Source organism: Ranitomeya variabilis, chromosome 5, assembly GCF_051348905.1.
Source record: "Ranitomeya variabilis isolate aRanVar5 chromosome 5, aRanVar5.hap1, whole genome shotgun sequence".
Taxonomy (NCBI): domain Eukaryota; kingdom Metazoa; phylum Chordata; class Amphibia; order Anura; family Dendrobatidae; genus Ranitomeya; species Ranitomeya variabilis.
In genome coordinates this window covers 489,219,649-489,244,879 of record NC_135236.1, presented here as the reverse complement: position 1 = coordinate 489,244,879, position 25,231 = coordinate 489,219,649, and the positions used below count along the sequence as shown (strand labels likewise).

Sequence of the window (25,231 nt, the reverse complement as noted above, 5' to 3'; positions counted from 1 at the left end):
ACGGTGTAGGTGTAGGTGTAGGGCCAGTTAATGTGGTGCTCAGGGATCAGCTGGTGACCGGATTGCGTGACACAATGATGAAACAGGCACTACGAGAGCACATGCAGGTGAAGCCAGACATGACTTTCTCGGAAGTTGGCAGTGAGGCACGTGTGCGAGAACAAGAACAGGGAGTGACAGGGCCAGTGGGGAGGGTACGGAGCGGGGAGGTAACCACCACCGCAGTCAATATCCCTCAATGGGTGGAGGGCCTGAGAATGGAGATTAAGCAGGTCCGTGAAGAAATGGCGGCCTCGAGAATAACTCTGGCAGTAGCGCCCGGCCCTTTGGTGCCAGGCAGAGAAGCTGCCCCCTGAAAGGAGGGTGAAGCTACCAGGAGGAGAAGCCCTCTTACATGCTACACCTGTGGAGAGCCCGGCCACATCGCCTGGTGGTGTCCCCACCGGAGCCGACCATCCCTGCGCCCTCCTTTAAACTAGGTGGCTCCGAGCTCGAGGGACGCCGCTCGGAGCGTGGAGAGCAGAAGAGGAGTAGTAAAAGTCCCCCCAGCCTTGTTTGCAGGTGCCCCCTGGTCTGGGCAGAAATCAATGGAAGAGCAGTGCGGTGCCTGGTGGACACAGGCTCACAAGTGATCACCATGCCTGAGGGATATTTCTGCCGTCACTTCACGGAGGCGCTACGGCCCGAATGGGGCCCTGTGATCAAACTTATGGCGGCCAATCACTTGCCAATCCCAGTCGCAGGGGTGGTATGGATGAACATAGAGGTCTGCGGTAAAGATGTCGGGAGAAGAGGAGTAGTATTGGTGGATGGAAAAGTAGCTAAAGACCATACCGTGACCCTTGGCATGAATGTGTTAAAAGACCTCGGGAGCCTTCTTTTCAACGAGTCCCCGGAACAGTTCCTACAATGGAGCGACCAAACACCCCAGAAAAGGGTTTTTCAACAGCTGATACGGACAGGTCTGGAAAGCATACAGCGACGGAAAGGAACTCGGCAAAGTCATCGTCCCCGCCTCTGTCAATCGAGTGTTGCCCCTTGGACAGACGGTCCTTCCCCTGCCTATACGAACTGGTATCCCGCTGGAAGGGGTGGAAGTCCAGATTGAGCCCAGCAGAGTCGACCAGCTGCCGTCAGGAATATTGGTCGCGCGGTCCCTGGCTACCGTGCAGGACGGTACTGTCCTTGTGCGCTGCATGAATTTGGGGGAGACAGATGCAACTTTACCACCCAGGAGTGAAGTGCCCAGGTCCTGGGCCTCCCAGACGAGCTGGTCCCATCGGAAATGGTGCAGCTGACCGCTAGGCCAGAAGATCCATGGCTGGTGACCGTCAAAGCGGAGGCAGCTCCGGACCCCAGACTGCTGCAAGAAGGGCGACAGATATTGGAACGCATGAAGGCGGAGCTCTCAGAACTTACCCCACAGCAAGTACCTAAGGTGGAAGCCTTATTGGAGAAATATCGGGAGGTTGTTCGCCAGAGAAGAAGACGACTTTGGGCATACCACGGCCATCACCCACGAGATACCCACCGGGGATGCGGCCCCAATCCGGCAACAGTACCGCCACATACCCCCACAGATGTACCAGGAGATGAAGGGAATTCTGTCACATATGTTGAAGAAGGGAGTCATACGTGAGAGTCAGAGCCCGTGGGCTGTCCCTATAGTCTAGGTGAGGAAGAAGGACGGGTCCTTGCGGTTCTGTGTGGACTATCGCCGGCTCAACGCTTGCACTGTGCGGGACTCATACCCACTGCCCAGGATAGAGGATTCCCTGTCGGCACTAGGGAATGCCAGGTATTTCTCCACGTCAAACTTGGCCAGCGGCTACTGGCAGGTGCCCATGTCCAAGCGAGACCGAGCCAAGACGGCTTTCATCCTTCCGATGGGACTGTATGAGTTCGACCGAATGCTCTTTGGCCTAGCCAATGCCCCTGGAACTTTTCAGCGACTCACGGAGAGATGTCTGGGAGACTTGAACTTTGAAGCTACTTTGATTTACTTGGATGATATCATCGTCTTTGCCCCCCACCTTTGAGGAGCATCTGCAGAGACTGGGGCAAGTTCTGAGTTGGCTACAGAAGTACGGCATGAAAGTGAAACCTCAGAAATGTCACCTCTTCCGGACTGAGATTGAATACTTGGGGCACATTGTCTCCACTGAGGGGGTTAGGCCTTCCCAGGGGACGATCGCTGCGGTGCAAGAGTGGCCAACTCCAAAAACTGTCAAGGATGTGCGTGCGTTCCTGGGACTCACAGGATACTTCAGACGCTTCGTAAAAGACTGCTCGCCTTGCTAAACCACTCCAGGAGTTGTTGAGGGGAGTGCCCTCTTGCGCCAAAAACAGGAACATACAGTGGGGGGAAGTGTCAGGAAGAGGCAGTGTCAGGAAGAGGCAGTGTCAGGAAGAGGCAGTGTCAGGAAGAGGCAGTGTCAGGAAGAGGCAGTGTCAGGAAGAGGCAGTGTCAGGAAGAGGCAGTGTCAGGAAGAGGCAGTGTCAGGAAGAGGCAGTGTCAGGAAGAGGCAGTGTCAGGAAGAGGCAGTGTCAGGAAGAGGCAGTGTCAGGAAGAGGCAGTGTCAGGAAGAGGCAGTGTCAGGAAGAGGCAGTGTCAGGAAGAGGCAGTGTCAGGAAGAGGCAGTGTCAGGAAGAGGCAGTGTCAGGAAGAGGCAGTGTCAGGAAGAGGCAGTGTCAGGAAGAGGCATTCTTAGCTCTGAAGAAGGCTCTGACGGAGGCCCTTGTGCTGGCCTACGCCGACTTCACGCAGTCATTCATCTTGCACACTGATGGGAGCCTGCAGGGCCTCGGGGCAGTACTATCGTAGATGCAGGAACGGAAAAGAGCATGTCATCGTATACGCCAGTCGGTCTTTGCATGACTCGGAAAGGAATCCAGAAAACTACAGTTCATTTAAGCTGGAGTTGTTGGCGCTGGTGTGGGCAATGACTGAGAAGTTCGCGGAATATCTGGCTGGCTCAGAAGTTCATGTACGCACCGATAATAATCCGGTGGCCCATCTCGAGACTGCCAAGTTAGGGGCCCTAGAACAACGTTGGGTAGCCCGAAAGGCCAAGTTTCGATACAGAATTTCGTATAAAAGAGGAGCCGAGAATGTTCATGCAGATGCCATTTCTCGAGTGAACTATCGCAAACCAACACCCAGCCAGGATGAAGAACTGGAGGATGTGGAAGTTCCAGGTTTTGGAGAGACTGCCAGGACGATGGCAGCGGCTCGGGAAATTGAACAGGAAGAGGCCTGTGTGAGTTTGTTGGAGCAGCCCCGCGACGAGTGGGTCCGAGTGCAGCAAGAAGATCAGGAACTAGCTCAGTTGAGGCGGTGGGTCGTGTCTGAACAAATGCCCAATTGTCACGAGAGGAGATCCATGTCATCTGTAGTGCTGAAGATGTTACGTCAGTGGGAGAGGCTCCAGTTGCGGGATGGTATCCTGTACCGGAAGGTATTCCTGCAAACAGAACTCGGTCCTGTATGGCAGACGGTTATTCCCTCATTCCTGATAGATCAGGTGGCTAAAGAAGCGCATGAGAAGGGAGCACACCATGGGCCGGAAAAAACTTTCCAGTGGTTGCAGCGCCTATTTTATCATCCCCACCTGAGGAACATTGTGGAGAAAGTATGCCAGCAATGCAGGAGCTGTGAGCTGGTCAAACCACCAGAACAACGAGCTCCCACAGAGACGCTGAGGTCTTCTAGCCCCAAGGACCTCCTGGCCATAGATTACTTGACAATTGGACCAGCGCACTAAGGCTATGAGCATTGTTTAGTGATGATAGACCACTTTACTAAATTTGCCGTAGTGACGCCCACACGTGACCAGACTGCCGAGTCTGCTGCTCACGCAATCTGCAAGCACTTCATACAGGTGTACGGGTGTCCTAAGCGCATCCATTTTGATCAGGGGGCCTGTTTCCTCAGAAGAGTGATGGAGGAGTTGCATCAGCTGTACAAGATCGATAAGTCACGGACCACCCCTTACCATCCACAGGGGAACGGGGCTTGTGAAAGATTTAACTGCACTCTGATTCAAATGCTGAGGCCCCTGGAAGAGGACCAGAAGGTGAGGTGGACTGAGTCCGTCCCTGAATTGGTATGGGCGTATAACAATTGGAAACACAGCACCACCGGATTCACTCCCTACTCTTTGTTCTTCGGCCGACCCGGGAAGGGGCTGGCAGAGCTGGAGCCTGAGGAGGACTACCCACAGACGGGGGTGTACTCCTGGGTTCAAGAACACCGTCGTTGGCTGCGGACCATTCAACGGCTAGTGCAGAACCGTCTACAAGAATTGGAACACCCCCAGGTAGCTCCTCAAAGGGGGACAGCCCTGCGGCCTGGAGAACAAGTCTTAGTGAGGGAAAAGCGCCCACACAACAAATTGGGGTACCGGTGGGAGAAGAGGCCGTACCGAGTGAAGCGGCGGCTCTGCATCGGGAGTCCCGTTTATGAGGTTCAGCCCGAAACGGAAGAGGGGACCCCCACTCGCAGACTGCACAGGAATATGTTGCGTCCATGTTTGTCTCGAGATCCTGAATCGGTTCAATTGGCCCCAGCGCCCTCACCGGCTGCGCCAGTGATCAATGTTGATGTCGAAGATGAGGAAGACACCCAATTTCTCCCAGGGAACCCAGAAACAGAGCTGGTGCCTGGAATTACCAACGTATCAGAGGAGACCTCAACCCCCACTCCTCCTACAGCAGTTGACATCACCGCCTCTGCTGATTTGAGACGCTCTGAACGTTCAATGGCTGGTGTCCCCCCCCCCCATTCGCTACAATCAGGACGAGGTCATCTGGCAGCAGATATTGTGCAAGGACTGGAAGATTGCCAACAGGAACTTCGGGAACTCTCGCCCATGGAATGGCGAGGAAAAAGAGGGGGGAATGTAAGGGGGTTACTTTCACTGCTCCGGGCCTGGAACCACTTAGATGTGCAGCAGGTTTCCCTGGGGGCTGACTTAGAGACCGGGACAGGAAGGAAGCCGGGCTGAGAGGTGAAAAAGGCGCACGTTCCAGGGCTAGAGCAGCGTGTGCAGTGGAGAGAGCAGCGGGCGCAGCTGGGAGAGCAGCGGATACAGCGGACAGAACAGCACGCAGCTGCGCTCCGGGGAAGAGAGAGAGAGCTCCCGGTCGGAGGACCGGGAGATTGTCCAGAAAGACTGCATCTTGTGAGAACGTGAAAGCGGACTCTGCTGTGACTGGAGAGATGCGCCCTGACGCCCGTGCAGAGACAGTGACCCCTAGTACCCACGGTAGTAGTGCAGAGGCCCTGATTCCTGTTGGGAGACCCAATAATAGACTGAGCATCGTTCTCCCGGGATAGGCTGCACTGTTGCAGCAAAAGACTCAGAGCACAGGCGACCCCGTTTGCCTAGCATCCCCTCTGCTCACCACAGTAACCCCTTAAACCCCAGATTGTGGGTTCCTAGAGACTACACAGCCCATGGATAACAGAGGGACGACAAGTGCCGCTGTTTCTCGACGGCTACGTTGGAGAAGACGACCCTACAAGCAAGTCCTCATCAGACTGATAAGTGTTTTCCCAAGAGATTCCGTTTACTACTGTTATACTGTTTGACTGTCTGGGACCTTATACTGCTTCCCATATATTTTGCACCGTTATTTCATCAGTTTATATTCTACTGTTTTCTCCCTGCGAGGAGAATATTGCCCCTGTTAATAAGCCCCCCTCAACAGTTGGTCTGTCTGTTCCGTGGTGACATACTCTACCCTGCACTCTATTACACATGACCAGTATTCCCTAGTCTTAAAGGCACATGACCCATATTCCCTGGTCCTAAATGCACAGGACCATCATTCCCTGGTCTTAAAGGCACAGGACCAGCATTCCCTGGTCTTAAAGGCACAGGACCAGCATTCCCTTGTCTTAAAGGCATGTGACCAGTATTCCCTGGTCTCAAAGGCGCGTGACCAGCATTCCCTGGTCTTAAAGGCACAGGACCAGCATTCCCTGGTCTTAAGGGCACATAACCAGTATTACCTGGTCTTAAAGGCTCATGACCAATATTCCCTTGTCTTAAAGGCACATGACCAGTCTGAAGCCAGTCACCCTAAATGAGCTCAGGAGCCCTCCGCCGATCCCAACTTATCCCAGAGTACCTAGTTCCCAGAGTTGGCTTCGTCACTGCCGCAACTCATGGATTCTCTGACCAAGAGATTGAATCCCTCCCTGAACCCTCTGTGGCTCGGAGTGCTCGCAGGACCAATATAGATGGTCCCTTTCCTTCATGCAAGCCGTCGGCTAGCAGGAGCCACATGTTTTCTAGAAACGTACAGGCGACTAGAAAAGGGAAATTTCATTTCCTGATCCCTCACCAATGATTTGCTGAGGACAAGTCTCTGAATATGGATCGGATATTGCCTTGGTTCTGGACTCACCAGAACTTCAGAAAAGTTGGATTCGCCAATTTATATCATCAATCAATCTCTGTAGATTGACGAGGACTTCGGTTCTACTCTAGATCACGCAGTGTCCCTCGTGAGAAAACTAAACTCCCTCTCGGAGCATTTGTCATTCACCCAGACAGGGAGCATCCGGATAAGCGATCCACTGGACAGAAACCTCTGCAAGCGCGGTATCCTATTTCAGCCAATATGCAAACACGTGGGGTTTGTCCTCCACATATACCCACATAAGACGTGAGATGCCATGCCTGGTCTGATTCTTAAGGACGACAAGTCCTTTTAAAGGGCACCAATCTCCCCACGCCATCAATAGACGAGCACATGGAGTGTCGCCTCCATGTATCCTCTTCTACAGCCAGGCCTAACGCCGGACAACCAGCCCTGTCCACCCGGTGGCCTGAACTCTGTGGATGTACAGAGGCACCCTTTTTGGCGTCCGAACACCCCCCTCTGCATCTCCACTATTTAGCAGATGATGCAAGAAGGCGGACGATCCCTCTCCACTTCCATGTTAAGAGGATGGTGGATCAAGGGTTCATCATTTCAACTCTGCACCATCAAAAGAGAGCAGCGATAGTAAGAGACGGCTTTTCCTGACCTTCTGCATGCAGCTGCGCATTCTGCCACTTGGCATATTAACCGGGTAGAATCTCCTTTGGTATACCTACCAGTATCCCTGCCTGATGGGTCATCAATTAAGAATACAACGGACTGTCAGATAATCTGGTTCGTTCCGTCTTGCGGCCTCCGGTTCAGCGCTGTACCCTTCCTTAGCCGCCGCATGTGTTGCTAGAGCAATGGTCTCCTGGTCAGAGACCTTAACTATTTTGATTTCCAACAGTAAACTTTTCCCGAAGACGGTACAGCTAGTCAATCAAATTTCTAGAGCGAGGAGACTAGCTGACTCGGATGAGTCTACTTGCGTGGCGCTGTCAGCAGCAAATGCCATTACACTCAGAAGGACATTATAGCTCAGAGAATGGAAGCGTACTCTGTGTTCAAAAGGCCTCTGACATCTCACCGACCGATCACTCTGGTAAGGGAGTGAAGATGGGAGTGTTCCCCACGCAGGAACAAAGGTTCGCATGTTTCCTATAGACCCAACCAGCAGTGGATCAGTTGTCCAGTACGGTCTAGATCTAAGGGATATTGTTTCCAAAAAGGGGACCAAAAAGTAAGACCGACCCTGAACCTTAAACTTCTACCAAGCTTAACAAGGTCCCCCTTCTTTGGATGGAGTTCCTCCGCTCAGCCATTACTTCAACGGAAAAAGGTGGAGTTTCTGGCATCCACCGACATTCGGGATGCTTACCTACACATTCCTATGTTTTCCCCTCTTCAAAAATTTGTTCGCTTTCCCTTTCGCAAACAGCATTTTCAAATCACGACCTTGTCCTTCGGCCTTGCTACCGTACCCAGAGTGTTCGCAAGGGTCATGGCCGCTGTCATGTTCCTCTTGCACCCTAGAGGCGTGGTCGTCCTGCCCTATCTGGTCGACTTTCTAGCCGCTCTTCCAGCCCTGCACTGAGTCGTCTATATCTCTTGCGATACCCTCTCTCTCCTGGGCTGGCAGCTAAACTTAGACAAGTTTTTCCTCAGCCCAGCAGATATCCTTTTTGAGGATTGTAACGGGGTCTACCGTGCTGGAGTACCTCTTTGGAACCACCCCGTGTTTCAGGAGGTCCACTCTGCTTTAGCTGGAGTCTGAATGAAGGACGCTGGCTGGAATTCCTTGATTACATGGGCGCATATAAAATATCACTGCTTCTCCACGTATTTCCAGTATGACAACCCTTTACTCACAGGACACAGAATATATATCACACAGGTACAGAGGGCAGGCCTATTGAAAAGCGGAAGGCCAGACATACATTACAATAGACGCAGGGGGCCGGAGCCTGCCGATATTTACTGTGGGACTTACAAAGGTGGGAGAGGTCAGAAGGGGGATATCTTGTCCGCTCTGCCCAGGGGCGCAGCCTGTGGGCTGATGCATTAGGGACATGCCTCTCACATGGAAACTATTATACATATATAACTGCACAACATAATCTGGGTGCTGAGGGGTTCCGTAACAAGATGATCCTGGAATCTTCCAGAAGGTTGGTGATTCTCCCTTGAGACAAGGCCATGGCCCTTCAACAGGGAGCTTGCGCACTTGTTCACTCATCCCCTCATTCCATTCGATTTGCTAGAGGGTTCTGAGGAAAATTGGTGACGACAGTGGAAGTGGTTTCCTTCGCTCCTCTCGTTTTCTGCAGGTCAAACAGGCTTTCAGAGGGTAGTTTCTGATCTCTTTCCTCATCCAGGGGATATCCTTTCTCCCAGTTCAGTGGTTATTAGTGACTACCGATGCCAGTCCTCTTCTCCTAATCATTGTTCCGGGGATCCAAACTGTACGGCTAGTTCTACAGCAGGTTCACTGCCTTCTGGCGGGTCACCTCATCTGATACAATCGGACAATCCCACGTCTGTGCCATACGTCAATCATCTACCCACGCTCAGGCGTCATGGCCGAGGTACCTCACATTCTTTGTTGGGCCACGATCTATCATTCTGTGATCTCGGCACTACACATCTCAGGAGTAGAACTCTGGGCAGCAGACGCCGTCAGGGTCCCGCCTCATGTGAGTGGGAACTTCACCCGGAAGTCTTCCATCAGATCTGTCTTCTCTGGAGCACTCCAGATGTAGGTCGGATGGCGTCCAGACTGAACGCCAATGTACTCTAAGTTCATAGTTCGGCCTCCAGATCCAAAAGCCACCGCAGTGCATGCTCTGGTTCTTCCATGGTACCAGTTTCCATAACCCCTTTTCCACTACTTCCGAGATCTTTTCAGAAGCAGGAAGGGCCCCAGTGATCCTGGGAGATCCGCACTGACCATGTCAGGTTTTTCTCGTTTGCTGAACTAGTATTTTTCCATCTTATTGCAACAAAACTGCAAATATGGACTTCCTTCCAGTGAGTCTTCACATGTGGTTTTTCCCTATCGCATACCGGTAGATCTTTGGGACCTTCATGGTCCTGGGAGTCTTACAGTAGACTCCTTTTGATCCGGACAGACTTTACTATCAGGGAAGGTCGCCCTTTTTTTCTCTGCGATCTTGTCATCCTGACGAGTCTTCGGAGCTAGCCGCTCTGTTCTTTCAGACTTTTTTTCCCTTATTACCATCAAGACAAGGTTGCCCTCAGGCCATCCCCGTCCCTTGTTACCAAGGTGGTATTGTATTCCCACAGTTATGAGGGCATCTTTCTTCCCTCATCTCTTTCGGCACCAGTCCACAAAACAGAATGGGTTCCCCATATTCTGGACGTGGTGAGTGCTCTGAGTAGGTACGTCTCAAGGACGGCGTCCTTCCGAAGGTAGGACACTTTATTTGGGCTACCTCACGGTAAGAGGACGGCTTCCTGACAGTTACAGAAAGGGTTTAACCTCTTCATCGGCTATGTTAGCCTGGTGGATTCGTTACACCATCCAGGAGTCCTTCCGTGTTAGATGTCAGCCTATCTCCCTGTCTATCGAGGTTTCTTGGGTTCTAGGCACCAGGCGTCAGCAAAGCACGCCTGCAAGCTTGCAGGTTCGTCCAGTCAGCATGCATTCTTGAAGCACTATAATTCCCAGACTTCCACAGATGTGAGTCTGGGCAGTTGGACTCTGCAGGCCGCGGTGGCGCACTTGTAAGTAGCAGTTTCACAAGGCTTGATCTGATGTTGTCCCCACTCAGGGACTGCTTTGGGATGTCCCACGGTCTGTGTCCCCCAATGAGGTGAAGGAGAAATAGGGATTTTTGTGTACTCCGTAAAATCCTTTTCTCCGAGCCATTTATTGGGGGACACAGCTCCCACCCTATTATTAGCTTGTGCTTGTTTTATAAATTGACATGCTATACTGTCATATATAATGTGACATGCTATACGCTCATATATTGTTATGGATCTCCTACTGCTTTTGCACCGAACTGGTTAGCTGAGAGCCAGCAGGAGGGTGTATACTGCAGGGGAGGAGCTAACTTTCTTTGTATCACTTAGTGGCAGCCTCCTAGTGGCAGCAGCATACACCCACGGTCTGTGTCCTCAATGATTGGCTCGGAGAAAAGGATTTTACGGTGAGTACACAAAAATCCCTATTTTCCAGCCCATCTTCCAAGAGCCATAACTTGTATTTTTCTGCAGCCATTCATATTGCATTGATTGGCCCAGCAGAATAACCGAAAACTCTACAATTCATGTATACAAGAGGATGGCAGTTGTGAACCGGCAGGGCCGTATATTGATACTTGTGAGCCCCAAAACAAAATCCACAAGAGGGCTCCCAACTATAATAGGTCTTTAAACCCTTCCTGACACCCGCCATACATGTACTTCACATGTTGGGTGTGGGTGCATGGAATGGGCTCAGGAGCTGCCGTCGTACTATAGCCAACAGATTCTGGCCGTGATGCATAGCTGGCATTTGCATTTAACAATTTCTTAAAACAAACAAAAAAAAATGTCTCAGCTAAAGTAACCACATAACCATACAAGTTTGCTGTCTCCGTAATTGTACCGACCTAAAGAAGCAAAATGAGCAGCTTTAAAAATGAAGCCCCAAAAACAATAGAGGAATTGCATTTTTTTTTTCTCAGCGATTTTGCAGCATTTGGATTTTTTTCTTGTTTTACAGTACATTATTTGGTGTCATTCAAAACTGTAACTTGTCCTGTAAAAAAAAAAAAAAAAAAAGTCCTCATAAGGCTATGTCTATGGAAAAATAACTGTTAGAGCTCTTAGGAAACGGGGAATAAAACACAAAAGTCCAAAAATGAAAAAATTAGCTGCAGTGGGAAAGGGGTGAAAGTATTGGTCTTTTCACGAAGGCCAGAGGAGCCTTTCGGGGACCGCACAGGAAGGGCGGCCATAATAAGTATGTAGCTGCAAAATCTAGAGACAAGCACTTCAATAAATTATATATACATACATATATTATTTTTAAAGAAAACTTTAAAAAAAATAAAATATATATATATATATATATATATATATATATATATATATATATATATATATATATATATATATACGGTGTGTGTGTGTGTGTGTGTGTGTGTGTGTGTGTATATGTATGTATGTGTGTGTGTGTATATATATGTGTGTATATATATATATATATATATATATATATATATATATATATATATATATATATATATATATATATATTATCATTCTCAATGGGACAATTCTTTTTTTAAAAGGTACTTTTAATTGATATTTGAATTACGGGAAATGACATTTACATGCTATAACTGAGGAATTTGCTCTTTTCTGTAGAAGCAATTACACTTCTATATTATGTCCTCTAGAAATTCCCAAATATGTGCTTACACCTCAGTGGATTGCATGACGTGGAGTACTGAATACATTGTTGTCACATGCTTTATTTTAATGTCACTAATACAGGACTGGACTTGTTGTAACAATCTATAATCCATCCGCTGTCGACTCTGCAAATGAGAAGTTAAGCCAACTCCTTCACTGTATCTGTGACATTCCGAATGCACATCTTCACCAAGACCCCCATAAACCTCACAGCACCCCCTCTTCTAAAGGTAACGTATCTGACAGTGCTAACTGCTGCATGGACATTTCCTTGTCTCTCTTTACAAAGAAATAATCATTGGCTGCCTAGGCTATGTTCATACGCTGCTTTTTCGCTGCTTTTTTTTAATGCACATTTTAAGCTGCGTTTTACAGTACCAGCAAAGTCTGAGATTTCACAGATCTCATGCACACACTGTTTTTTATTTTGTGTAAGTTTTTTTTTCTCCTGACTAAATTGGAAAACTGCTCCTTTTTTGAAAACTGCAGCATGTCACTTCTTTCAGCTTTTTGTCACCCATAGACTGCAATGAGTGAGTGCAAAAATCAGGTATCAGATTTTGGTGCAGAAAACTCAGCAACAACAGGCCTTAAACTGTATCAGCATGAAAAACTCAGCAGAACCTGCTTTTTTTTTTTAAGCAGCCTCTTTACAGCCAAGAGAGCAGGTTTTGACTGCAGAAACAAAACGCAGCAAAAATGCAACTTGTGAACATAGCCTTATGGTGTGTTTTTGTTTTTAATAATCCAAGTGGTTAATCTTTTTGCCTTTATCCTTAAAGACATTGAAAATGTGTGGAAACAGCAAGTGATGGTTCGGCTTCTTCAGCTAATTCACATTCCTGTCTTGGAAGGCATCTTGGACTCCCCAGTTAAGGCCGAATACAAGAAGCATTTTGCAGATTTCATTGTATCCAACACCTTTCTTGACAGAGAAGTCCTACAGACTCTAAACTTACCCAAGTAAGTCATTAAAATATGCAATTCTAACTAACTTGGGCCCGAAGGACACAGCATATTTTTTATTGATTCTTTATTACTGTGTTTCAAGAACCATAAGCTTTTTCATTTTCCCAAGAATGTAGTCATATGGGGGTGTTTTTTTGTAGGGCAAGTACCGTACATGTAGTTAAATAGCATCATTTTGGTGTACATATAGTACATTGAAAACTTTGATAGGTGGAGTGATCTATAACTATTGACAGCTATTAACATTTGAGAATCCTAGTGCATGCTGGGATACTCAAAGAATCATCATCAGCCCCCTCCCTGAAGCGAAGCATCATCAGTGACACTTAGTTCAGGGGCAGTGCTAGTCCCTGTGAAATCTGCACAATGACAGTGCACTCTGTTGCTGGCTCAGATCAGCAGTAACAAGTCAGCACTAGAGCGGGTTGCCAGAATACCCAGCGGCAGGCAGAAACAAACTCTGCCTCCACAAGTGCCCCCTGATGACACTTCTTTGAGTATCCCAGCATGCACTTCTCAGATGAAGCGTCCTCAAAAAGGAGAGGGAGAATAAACCAGTTAGTGTAGTTGGGGAAGGATAGGGAATTTGTCATTAAAATAGATCATGGCATTAAATAGATAAATATTTTTTTACTATTTTTTTTTTCTTGCATACGAGAAACTGATAAATGGGATGGTAAAAAACAGTCACATGGAGCAAAAACAGATGAAAATTCAAAAGATTCCTAAAAATTGTGTCACTGTTTTGCGTGCGAGGGAGGGGGGATGGGGAAAATCGGGGTGTTTTTTTTTTTTTTTTTCTAAAGTCCGGGATTTATTTTATTAGTCCATGTGTCAGTTTTTGGAGTCCGCATGTCATCCATCTTTCAAACATGGAGAAAAAAAATACAAAGCCTCTGCAATTAACTATTCAGTGACAAATGGAAAGTGCATGGATGGAATGTTTCGTTTTTTTGTTTTTTTTTCCTCATATCACCATATATTTATTTAAAACCTAATCTGTAATATTGCAATTTTCACATCGGTCACTGGGGCTTTTTAGACTAATACTTCCTGTTTGTTCAGTAAAAGTTTTCAGCCAAGCTCCTTGTCAGCAGAGGCAGGATTACAATGGCCTCTACACACAGCTGGTAACACAGGGTCCATCAATCACAATAGGCAATGTCACCGCTGACCTTGCTCCCCTTCACAATGACCTTTGTACAGGTTCATTAAATTCTGTGTAATACAAAAGATACAGTTGGGATCAATGTCAATGTGCATGTGTTGTTTCCTGATGCTATGGGAAGTTGGTCTAAAAAAAAAAAAAAAAAAAAAAATTCCCTAGTGGCCAACGTGTAGATTGCAAGATCTTCATTCTCCATTAGTGTATTGCATAAATAGCAATTCCCTTACCAGCCATGCGGTCATTGTATGCAAAATGCTACTTTATTCTGCCTTTAGAACTACAGGCGGTGGTAATAACATTATCTAACAATATGACTTCTTTTCTCAGGCTGGACCGTTGGCTCGCTGCGGCCGTTGAGTGTTTGGAGTATTTTCCAGATGAACAAATTGTGATGCTGAGCCAGGAGTTATCTCAGACTAATGGGAATGGTGACAATCTGGACTTGTACAAGAAGATGCTTTTTGACGTTATTACTAAATATTACTCCCAGGAAAGAGATCCCTTTTTGGACTGCAGAATGGTTCAGATTCTTATGGGAATTGTGGAGCTTCTGGGTAAGAACCATTATTCTATGTTTTGAGAAGTGAGACCAGTAACCAGTGAGGGTTTTCCATTATATTCACATTACACATACAGTGAGTCTATTCGTAGTGGCCCATTGACAGGAGCAATGACAAGTGTGCTATTCACATCTATCAGGCAGGCATCTGTAGGGATAATTTTTAGACCTTTTTTTTTTCTTAAGTAACTGAACAGAAAAGCTTATTTTTCTGATGCTTTTATGGTGGAATACATTGGAGGTATATATCAAGAATACTGTGACTCAGTCGTTTACCATTGTGATTTGATGTTTTAATGAGAAATGTTACATTTATTCCTTTATTTCTTCATGTTGCTTGTGTAGAGGCAACATATTCAGTAACCCTGTACAGATTATCAATGTAGACATCAGTCCCTGTACTGTGTGCCTTGTCCCGGACCTTGTCACAAGAGGGACGCTGCCTAACATGCAACACTGTGCACCAAAATTACGGCACAAAGTAATCTAATGGGTATTGCAAAGTTACACCAGACAGTCTTAAAATATGCTAAATTTGTCAAAATAAATCTGGCGATTTTTAAGACTGTCATGTGTAAGTTTGTAATGTTCAAGGATTAGATAGTGTTAATAATTATGCCCTAGAATTTCTCAATCTGCAGCTTGATACATGGTCAGTATGTGGGCAGCTGCCATCATGATCAGGCTCTGCATGTATCCATCGTATTCACCCTGTATGGAAAGAACAAACCTTTCCCATCATGGGTTCATTCCAGTGAGCAGGCATGACATGTCAATGCCACGGTCTGATACACCAAGATGTGCAATATACAGACATTCAGTGACGTGATGCTTTACTTACTGTAACCACTATATTTATTTAATAGGTGTTAATAGTGTTTTTGTTGCAGAAAATGGAAAGCAAAGCCAAGCTTTGGAAGCTGTCCAGCTTTTCCTTAGGTTGCTCATGCCACAAGCAAGAGAGGAATTTCGTCGTTTAATTATTTTCCTGGCGGCTGCTTCTGAAGCTGATGCCTACCGGCTGCAGAGGCAGGTAAGGTGATCATCGGGGCCTCGCCGCTCCTGCTATAGTTAGTTAATGACACATGTCAAAACTGAGCGAATTTGCTATTGTTTGGTTTCTTAGGGAAGACCAGTGACAAAAGGTGCAGTTCAGAGACAAAGGGCTGAGCATTTGTCCCCTCTTTCTGGTAATCAATGGGGTCTTATCCCCTTTAACAGATCAAAACATCTGACAGGTACACATTAAATAGAAAAATTACTACAGTACAGTGCATAGTGGTAACCACACATCATACTGTGTAACATAATTAAGGTTTTCTTTAAAAAAAAAAAAAAAAAAAAAATTTAAAGCAGGGGTGGAGTATGTACCACATATTTCCATGGGTACCTTTCTGTGCGATTTCCAACCTTCTGTATACAGTAGGTTTCATGAGAGAAGAAGTCACACTGTTCAGGAGCAGAAATGGGCAGACACTAATACAGCACTGTATGACCAAAGCTGGGTCCTCCACACATCAAGAGACCATGGTTGCTTGACCCCTGTCTAGCACTGTACAAAGGCATACAGTAGAGAGGTGGCTGATGCCAACAGTAGTGGAAAGGTTTGTGTCCCGAAGAATGACGTAATGTCTATGAATATGAATGAGTAGCTCCGACACAGGAAGTACGCAAGAACAGATAGATTTATCAAGTGATATTTTATTATATTAGTCTCCGGCCAGTGGGACAGACAAAAACTAAACCAACGTTTTGGCCGCCTTCATCTAGGTTTTCTGTATGGTGTAGAGGTCGGTACAGACATGTGGCACCTGGAATGTGGGACTTGTCGTGCTGTGTCAGGAATGTATATGAAAACAAGGAATATAGTAAAGAGTAAAGGAGTAGAGAAAGGTAGAAAAAGAGAAAAGAAGGATAAGGGAAAAAGGAAAATCAAGGGAAGAGAAAAATGTCAACCATTTGCTAACAAATGCGAAGAAAGAAAAAAATTATAAAGAGATACCAGTACCATTAGTGGGGGGAAAAAGAGAGAGATACCAGTACCATTAGTGGGGGTGGGGGGGAAGAGAGAGCGCCAAGTTCCATTGGGGGGGGTGGGTAAAGAGAGAGCTACAAGTGCCATTATTGAGGGGGGCAAAGAAAGAGAGCTACGAGTGCAATTAGTGGTGGGGGGAGCTGCAAGTGCCATTAGTAAAGGGGGGGGGGGGGTAAAGAGAGCTACAAGTGCCATTATTGAGGGGGGAATTAAAGAGAGCGACAAGTGCCATTAGTGAGGGGGAGAAAGAGTGAGCTGCAAGTGCTATTAGTGGGAGAAGAGCTGCAAGTGCCATTAGTGAGGGGGGGAGAGCTGCAAGTGCCATTGGGGGAAGGGGGGCAAAGAAAGAGAGAGCTACAAGTGCTATTAGTGGGGGGGATCTGCAAGTGCCATTAGTAAGGGGGGGGGTAAAGAGAGAGCTACAAGTGCCATTAGTGAGGGGGGAAAGAAAGAGAGCTATGTGTCATTAGTGGGGTGGGGGGGGGGGGAGGGAGCTACAAGTGCCATTAGTGAGGGGGGAAAGAAAGAGAGAGCTACAAGTGTCATTAGTGGGGGGGAGCTACAAGTGCCATTAGTAAGGGGGGGAAGAGAGCTACAAGTGCCATTAGTGAGGGGGAAAAGAGAGAGCTGCAAGTGCCATTAGTGAGGGGGGGTATAAAGTGAGCTAAAAGTGCCATTAGTGAGGGGGGAAAGAGAGCTACAGTGCCATTAGTGGGGGGGAAAGAGAGCTACAAGTGCTGTAAGTGAGAGGGGGAGAAGACAGCTACAAGTGTCATTATTGAGGGGGAAAAGAGAGCTACAAGTGCCATTATTGAGGGGGGAAAAAGAGAGCTACAAGTGTCATTAGTGAGGGGGGAAAAGCGAGCTACAAGTGCCATTAGCGAGGGGGGAAAAGAGAGAGCTACAAGTGCCATTAGTGAGGGGGGGGGAAGGGAGAGCTACAAGTGCCAATAGTGAGGGGGAAAAAGAGAGAGCTACAAGTGTCATTAGTGAGGGGAAAAAGAGAGAGCTACAAGTGTCATTAGTGAGGGGGGGAAAGAGAGAGCTACAAGTGCCATTAGTGGGGGGGGGGATCTGCAAGTGCCATTAGTAAGGGGGGGGTAAAGAGAGAGCTACAAGTGCCATTATTGAGGGGGGAATTAAAGAGAGAGCTACAAGTGCCATTATTGAGGGGGGAATTAAAGAGAGAGCTACAAGTGCCATTAGTGAAGGGGGAAAGAAAGAGAGCGCTATAAGTGTCATTAGTGGGGGGGAAGAGAGCTACAAGTGCCATTAGTGAGGGGGAAAAGAGAGAGCTGCAAGTGCCATTAGTGAGGGGGGTATAAAGAGAGCTAAAAGTGCCATTAGTGGGGGGTGGGGGGGGGAAGCGAGAGAGCTACAGTGCCATTAGTGGGGGGGAAAGCGAGAGCTACAAGTGCCATTATTGAGGGGGGAATTAAGGGGCAGCCCTGGAGCGCATTTTCCTCGCGGTACGGCGTCCTCTACACTGGCGGTTACAGCGCTTCTGTCCCGGCCAGTCTGTTGCCCTTTTCAGCGTATTGGTCACCCATCACCGCCTGCTATAAGACGCCCTGCGCTCCTGCTCCCCTGCTGACTCCTAACCAGTGTATGGTTATATCCGCTTATTTTGTGATTGTGGTCTCCAGTTTCACAACTATTTCTGATGAAGGTCTGATTGTATAAGACCGAAAACGTTTAAATATTGAACTGGATGCACCGAATAAAAATCTATTTCTCAAGTTTGCAAAAAAACTCTTCTGAGTGCCAAGTATTTTCTACTTACTAATGTAATAAGATATCACTTGAGCAATCCATCTATTCCTGTGTTCTCAGTGCTGATGTTACTCATTCACAATTGTAACATGAAGTCAGCTACTACAACACCCGTACTCTTCAATAGAGAGAGTTACAGGCATGCAGGGTTCCCTCCTTTCTACAGTACTGTTTGGGGGAGAAGAGGACCCCAATTCTCCATTTATGGTATATACTTTTAATGTCATAAACCTCTCTAAATGTAATACCCCTTTCAGCTTTATTGTAGCCCTTGTAAGCCGTTAAATGTGGCCCTTAGGCCAGAAATGCCTGTGCACTACTGATGTAAAGAGATATTCCAGTAGATATGTTATCACCTATCCACGGGATAGATCATAACTTTATCAGTGGGGGTTTGACTGCTGGGACCACCCAATGATTGCCAGAACGGACAGCTTATTTTGTCCTCCATTAGAATAAAGCCGCCGAGTGCATGCACGACCGCCACTCCATCTGTTCACTATGGGACTGCCAGAGAAAGACAAGTCCAGAGCTTCAGCAGTCCAATAGAGAATCATTGGCGTGCAGCTCAAACATGCACACTGCCACTCCATTCTGTCAGTGGTGAAAGTGCCTAGTTCTAGCGACTGGGGTCCCAGCAGTCAGATTTAAAAGTTATCATCAATCCAGTGGATAGGTGAGAACCTCTTCTAACCGAAAGTTGCCAGAGCTGCTATTATGAAAAGTAATAACTTTTTAGGTGTGTGCTAAAGTGATAGGCTTGATATGCTGATCACTGCTTATTTCTGTAAGGCTGTGTTCACATGTCCAGTGATCAGTTAGAACAGATCCAGCAGAAATCCGTTGGCAATAAAGTAGTGCAGGCAAAACGTTTTAATCCGTTTTTAAATAACTGATCTCTGCTGGTACCGTTTTTTGACATTGGAGTCTAAAGAAAAATGGATGCCTGATTAACATATCCATTTTCCATAATTTTGTAACGGGTACGTTTTTCGCTTACTGGATCCAGTAACGGATCCATTACAAATAAAAACAAACAAAACAGGTGACTGATTAACGGATCCATTTTCCATAGACTTCAATGTTATAAAAAGGGTACCAGTAGAGATCAGTTATTTAAAAACGGATTAAAAAGTTGTCTGCACTACTTTATTGCCAACGGGTTTCTGCTGGGTCCGTTCTAACTGGTCACTACTGGACATGTGAACACAGCCTTACAGTCATTTTTTAAATGTGGATAATAAAAAATGCCTATATGTTTTATTGCAAATCTACTCCCTCTCTTTATTTTTTTTTGTCCAGTTTGATAACAAAGTGATAGTGTTAAAAACATTCACAAAAGTCATAGTTCACAACCCCACAGTATCAAGAGGACAAAGCGAACAATTCACTATGTTTCTACTGGATCATTCAAAGGACCTCTTCAAGGTAAGTCTGGATTTAGGATTGTGTGTTTTAGGCCTTTGTTCCAAAACCAGATCTGATTATATTGGACAAGTTGTTAATTTCATGTAGCCGCATGGATTAGAGGAGCGCTACTGACAGGGGTGCAAGCAAGAGTATACAACCAGGACAGCATGAGATCGCAGCGGCTGTTTTCTGTAAAGTAAAGGTACCGTCACATTAAGCGACGCTGCAGCGATAGCGACAGCGATGCCGATCGCTGCAGCGTCGCTGTTTGGTCGCTGGAGAGCTGTCACACAGACCGCTCTCCAGCGACCAACGATGCCGAGGTCCCCGGGTAACCAGGGTAAGCATCGGGTTGCTAAGCGCAGGGCCGCGCTTAGTAACCCGATGTTTACCCTGGTTACCAGCGTAAAAGTTAAAAAAACAAACAGCACATACTCACCAGCGCGTCCCCCAGCCTCTGCTTCCTGACACTGACTGAGCTCCGGCCCTAACAGCACAGCGGTGACGTCACCGCTGTGCTTTCACTTTCAGTTTAGGGCCGGCGCTCAGTCAGTGTCAGGAAGCAGAGGCTGGGGGACGCGCTGGTGAGTATGTGCTGTTTGTTTTTTTAACTTTTACGCTGGTAACCAGGGTAAACATCGGGTTACTAAGCGCGGCCCTGCGCTTAGTAACCCGATGTTTACCCTGGTTACCAGTGTAAAATATCGCTGGTATCCTTGCTTTTGCTGTCAAACACGGCGATACACGGCGACCTAGCGACCAAATAAAGTGCAGACCTTCTAGCAGCGACCAGCAATTTCACAGCGGGATCCAGATCGCTGCTGCGTGTCAAATACAGCGATATCGCTATCCAGGTCGCTGCAACGTCACGGATCGCTGGCGATATCGCCTAGTGTGACGGTAACTTAAGGCTGCCCTCACACTTTCAATATTTGGCCAGTATTTTACATCAGTATGTGTAAGTCAAAACCAGGAGTGGAACAATCAGAGGAAAAGTATAATAGAAACTTATGCACCACTTCTGCATTTATCACCCACTCCTGGCTTTGGCTACAAATACTGATGTAAAATACTGACCAAATACTGCTAGTGTGACGGCAGCATAAAGATTTTGCTGCTTGTTATTAAAGTACACAGCAGGGCATAAAGATTTTGCTGCTTGTTATTAAAGTACACAGCAGGGCACATTTATAAGATTATATCAGCACAGGGACAATTTTTTTATTTTCAATGCATCCAGTAGAACTTGTCATTTAAATATACTTCGGTCATGGGAAAACCCTCTTTAAATAATTCCAGTAGGCATCCAAATTATTCAAAACCTACCCATCAGCCCCAATGCAAATTGGGTTTATTATAAAAATTTACAAATTTCTGCTGTTTGCAATAAACTAATGGAGCAAGAATAACTTAAATATCTGAACACAACTAATGAGAAGTGGTTTCTCCAAATTCATGCCAAAATGCCACATATATTGACAACTGCAGCCTCAGAATTATTTAGCCTCTACATGCCAAGCCTCTTTAGCAAGTTCCTCATTGGCAATAGCCTCCAGTTCACCAGCATGCTTGGGTTATCAAGAGACTATACACCGTTCCTTGCGTTCCATCTTCTGTTGAGGGAGGATTTAAATTGATCCTTCACGGTTAACCCAGTGATTTCCAAATTAATATACAAGGTGTTGCCGGCAACTGAAAATGACCAGACGGAGACGTGTGTCTCTGTATGGGGGATCGAGCTGATCTCTGGCCCCCGTTTATTTTGTATATCAGTTTTCATTGTCACAGAAATTATACTTCAACCAATCAGCATAAGAACACGCTCACAGTTCTTAACCTATAAGAATGCAGGAAAAACTTAACCCATGAGGATACAGGAAAAATGGAAACTACAGATATGGTCATGTCTTTTTGGCACAGTATGTGTTTTTCTAACAGATGCCTCAGTCTTGTATAGTGATACACCCCCGAATCTCTTATCTGGCTCGAGACAGAAAACTCAAGGTCTTTATACCAATTATGAAACATAGCCTAGTTGCATACCAGGCTTGTGAACAAAAAGATAAAGTTACTTCATGGCAGCTGTAACCTTTTACCTAATTAAATAACAGAATTTATCTTTAAGCAACAAGAAAATGGAGTCAAAAACACAAAATGGAGAATCTAGCACAAAATGGAGAACCTTTCATAATTTGTTCCTTCACATTCCCCCCTAGATAAATTTTGTTAATTATTGTCCAGCATCAGAGATACTATCCCGAGCTCTAAGCTCGAGGGGTACTGGTCTTCACATGACTGGTGCCATGTTACCAGCCATTTTAAATACCGTTTCATTAATATCTACAAGCGAGGGAAAAATCTTATTATTTCACAGTCTAAGATATAGCAGTACAAAAAGTATATAAGAAAATATATTTTCACCTTGACAATCCCCCTAAACACTAAGTTTTTCCCTTAAAGAAAGATCCTTCGAGACTGTCCATGTGATGGGAGAAGGGGAGGTGGATTTCTTCATCCAGACACCTCAGAAACTCTCCCCTAGCGAGAGGCCTCCAGGCAGCTGAACCCTTCACTAACCTCACATGGAGTTCTCCCACTGTCCCTAAACTAAATCTCTTAGCATCATCTGAGAATGGGGTTTTTTGTCTACTCTCTTGAGGGGGACATACTTAGGGATCTCCCCTGGATCAGTACCATCATACTCTGGTGGGTCTACTTCTTGATTGAGGAAGGCGCCAGTCGAGATTGCTTTCACTAACTACCTAGGCCTGCCCAGGTGTACTTATACATCTATCATATTGTCATTATTTGTTTGTAAAATGAGAAAGGTTGGTTCTCAGGGTCAGCCAATTGTTTTTGCATAGCTAGCTAGTCAGAGGGCCTCCAGGGATAATATTCCTGTATCTGTCTTACCCTACCTGATGTGGTTGGTTCTCTGGTGGTGGGAGCGACATGACATACTGGTCTACAGCTCCTTCCCAAAAGGATTACTGTCAGCCTACTCCCAAAAGTTAATGTCCCCACTATCCACCAACCACAATCCTGTGTCAGCTTCTTATATCACTGCATGTGATCTTGTCTGGACAGGATTCAGTGTAATTCTCTTAGGTCGGGTTGCAGCACGGGTCATACAAGTGTTAGGGCCCAAATCCTCAACTATACCCTAGAAGGCATCACAGCTATAATTGACAAATCTTTGTTCACTGTAATATATATATATTTGATCCATTCAACATTTTTATTAATCTGCACCTGTGGGATTATAGAAGCAATGCCGGCATAAATCTGGTTCTGGGCTTTAAACTGGTCAGGCACCCCCCTTGGCACTCCAATGGCATCAATATATACTAGTGGATCTTCTTCATAACTCATGTGGAGCTGATCGAGACTTCTCCTCTTTCTGGTAGGTTCATCAGGTATCTTTGGTGTACATATATTGTGTATGTTTAATTAGCAAATCAGTATCTAGAGAACTGTTCTCTTTGCAGAAACTTGTCTTGAAGATCCCTACTGGTGTACCTGTGGTGTCGTGGGAATTATAGCAGGTGTAATTGTCAGCTAATACGGTTACTTCTCCTGGGACCTTTAGTCTAGGTTCCTTATGAATTAGTGGGACATAATCTGGGCAATCAGTGGACTTCAAACCTTTCAAACGATTCATGACACAGGCAGTGGTGTTGTCATCAGGGAAAAGCAATGCATGTGTGTATAGGTGTGTATTCGCAGCAGCACAAGCAATACATCCTACAGAGATATTCTGGACTCTTACATTGTATCTCACCCATTCTAACCACAGGTTTTTCCTTGGGGCTGTTTGTGTTTCTATGGAGAAAACTTCTTGCCAACTGAGACCTGGAATGGGTATCACTTCATTAACTACATTTTGCAAACGCTCACCTGGGCTTGTTTTAGGTATACTGGTAACAGGGGTCATGGTTGGTCTGAAGCTAATATCCCGGAGCTGTATATGGCCTAAATTCCCATGGTATCCACTACTAAATACATAATTATAATGCCTTCCCAGTACAAATGTCTGCAGGTCAGCAGATTGGGGGCTTTCAAGATTTAGGAGGAGGGGGTGACAGCTTCTACCCCATTTACAGCCCCTAAGTGGTTGCAGAAGGGCTGTTAGATGCATTCTCTCACAAAGACTGCTACCCGTCCCATCCTTGGGAACATGGCTTCACTAGATTTATATCCCCAATCATCTCCCGTATTCCAGGCAGCATCTGTCTAATAATAACAGTTATTGTTGTCATTTCTGGTAACACATATATAAAACTGGATGATCCCCTCTACCACCCGTTCAGTCTCGAGGCACTTGACTACATCACAGAAATCAAATCGCCAGATATTCACCGGGGCTGTCAGGTTTACCCAGAGAATAGTGGGGCCAGAATTCTTATTTACAATAGGGGCCGAAGAGGTAGGGGCAAGGATGGCCCTCAGTTCCAGGATCAAAAACAACAGCAACATTTCCCTTCAGTCACTACTGTGACTAAACACTGGTTCGGTCTCTTTTACAGTGTGAGGCGTGGATCCAGGTGCTCTTTCCTTCAAATTTTACTGCAGTGGGGGTAACCAGGATCACCGTGTGAAGTCCTTCAAATCTTGTCTGGAGACAATCTCTGCACACAAACTTTTTCACATACACCAGGTCTCCTGGCACAAAGGGATGGTGTCCAGGAACCTTGTCTGGGTCTGGAAGAGAACTGAAGACAGTTAAATGCACTTTGACAAAGTGTCCATGTAAGGCCTGCACATAGCTAGTCAAGTCCTGGTACTTGAGCTGCAACTGTTGTGGAAAGAAACATTCAAGATTGGGGCTCCTGCCAAACAGAACCTCATACGGTGACAGTCCTGTCTTCCTGTTTGGGGTATATCTTACTGAAAACAAAGCTAGAGGAAGGCATTCTGTCCATGGTTTACCAGTCTCTGTCATTGCCTTCTGGATTTTAAGCTTAAAAGTTCCATTTAGTCTCTCCACTTTTCCACTACTCTGCGGATGGAGTATGCAATGCTTGACTTACCCCCAGTGCTGCCATTACCTCTGACATGATCTCTCCAGTAAAATGGGAACCCTGATCGCTTTCAATGACTTCAGGAATTCCATACCTGCATATGATCTCAGCCATCAGTTTCTTCGCCGTTGTCTTAGCCGTAGCTTTGGCAACTGGGTAGGCTTCTGGCCAACCTGAAAATAAATCAATGCAGACCAACACATACTCATACGTCCCTACCCTGGGTAACTGAATATAATCATTCTGCAGTCTCTGGAATTGGTTAAAGGGCCGGGGAGTGTGTTTAGATGGGGTTTTCACTGTCCTACCCTGATTATGTGTGGCACATATCATGCAGCTCTGTACCTGCCTTTCTGCGCAGGTGGAAAACCCGGGGGCAATCCATTGTTTCTGTAGGGTGTCACACATGGCCGTCTTCGAGTGGTGCACATTCCCGTGCAGAACCTGTGCCATCATTGGGTACAGTACCTGTGGTAGGCAGACCTTTTCACCCCTCC

At 46.4% G+C, this 25,231-nt stretch overlaps 1 protein-coding gene across 3 annotated transcripts in view; it reads left to right on the top strand.

Moving 5' to 3' along the window:
* DEPDC4 (DEP domain containing 4) overlaps positions 1 to 25,231 on the top strand; it is a 77,737-nt gene that overhangs the window by 31,200 nt on the left and 21,306 nt on the right. For all 3 annotated transcript variants that reach the window (XM_077265577.1, XM_077265579.1, XM_077265578.1), the window contains 5 exons: positions 11,881 to 12,029; positions 12,582 to 12,762; positions 14,264 to 14,490; positions 15,386 to 15,528; positions 19,606 to 19,731. In XM_077265577.1, the coding sequence (XP_077121692.1) occupies positions 11,881 to 12,029; positions 12,582 to 12,762; positions 14,264 to 14,490; positions 15,386 to 15,528; positions 19,606 to 19,731 (826 nt within the window). The remainder of the gene's footprint in view (positions 1 to 11,880; positions 12,030 to 12,581; positions 12,763 to 14,263; positions 14,491 to 15,385; positions 15,529 to 19,605; positions 19,732 to 25,231) is intronic.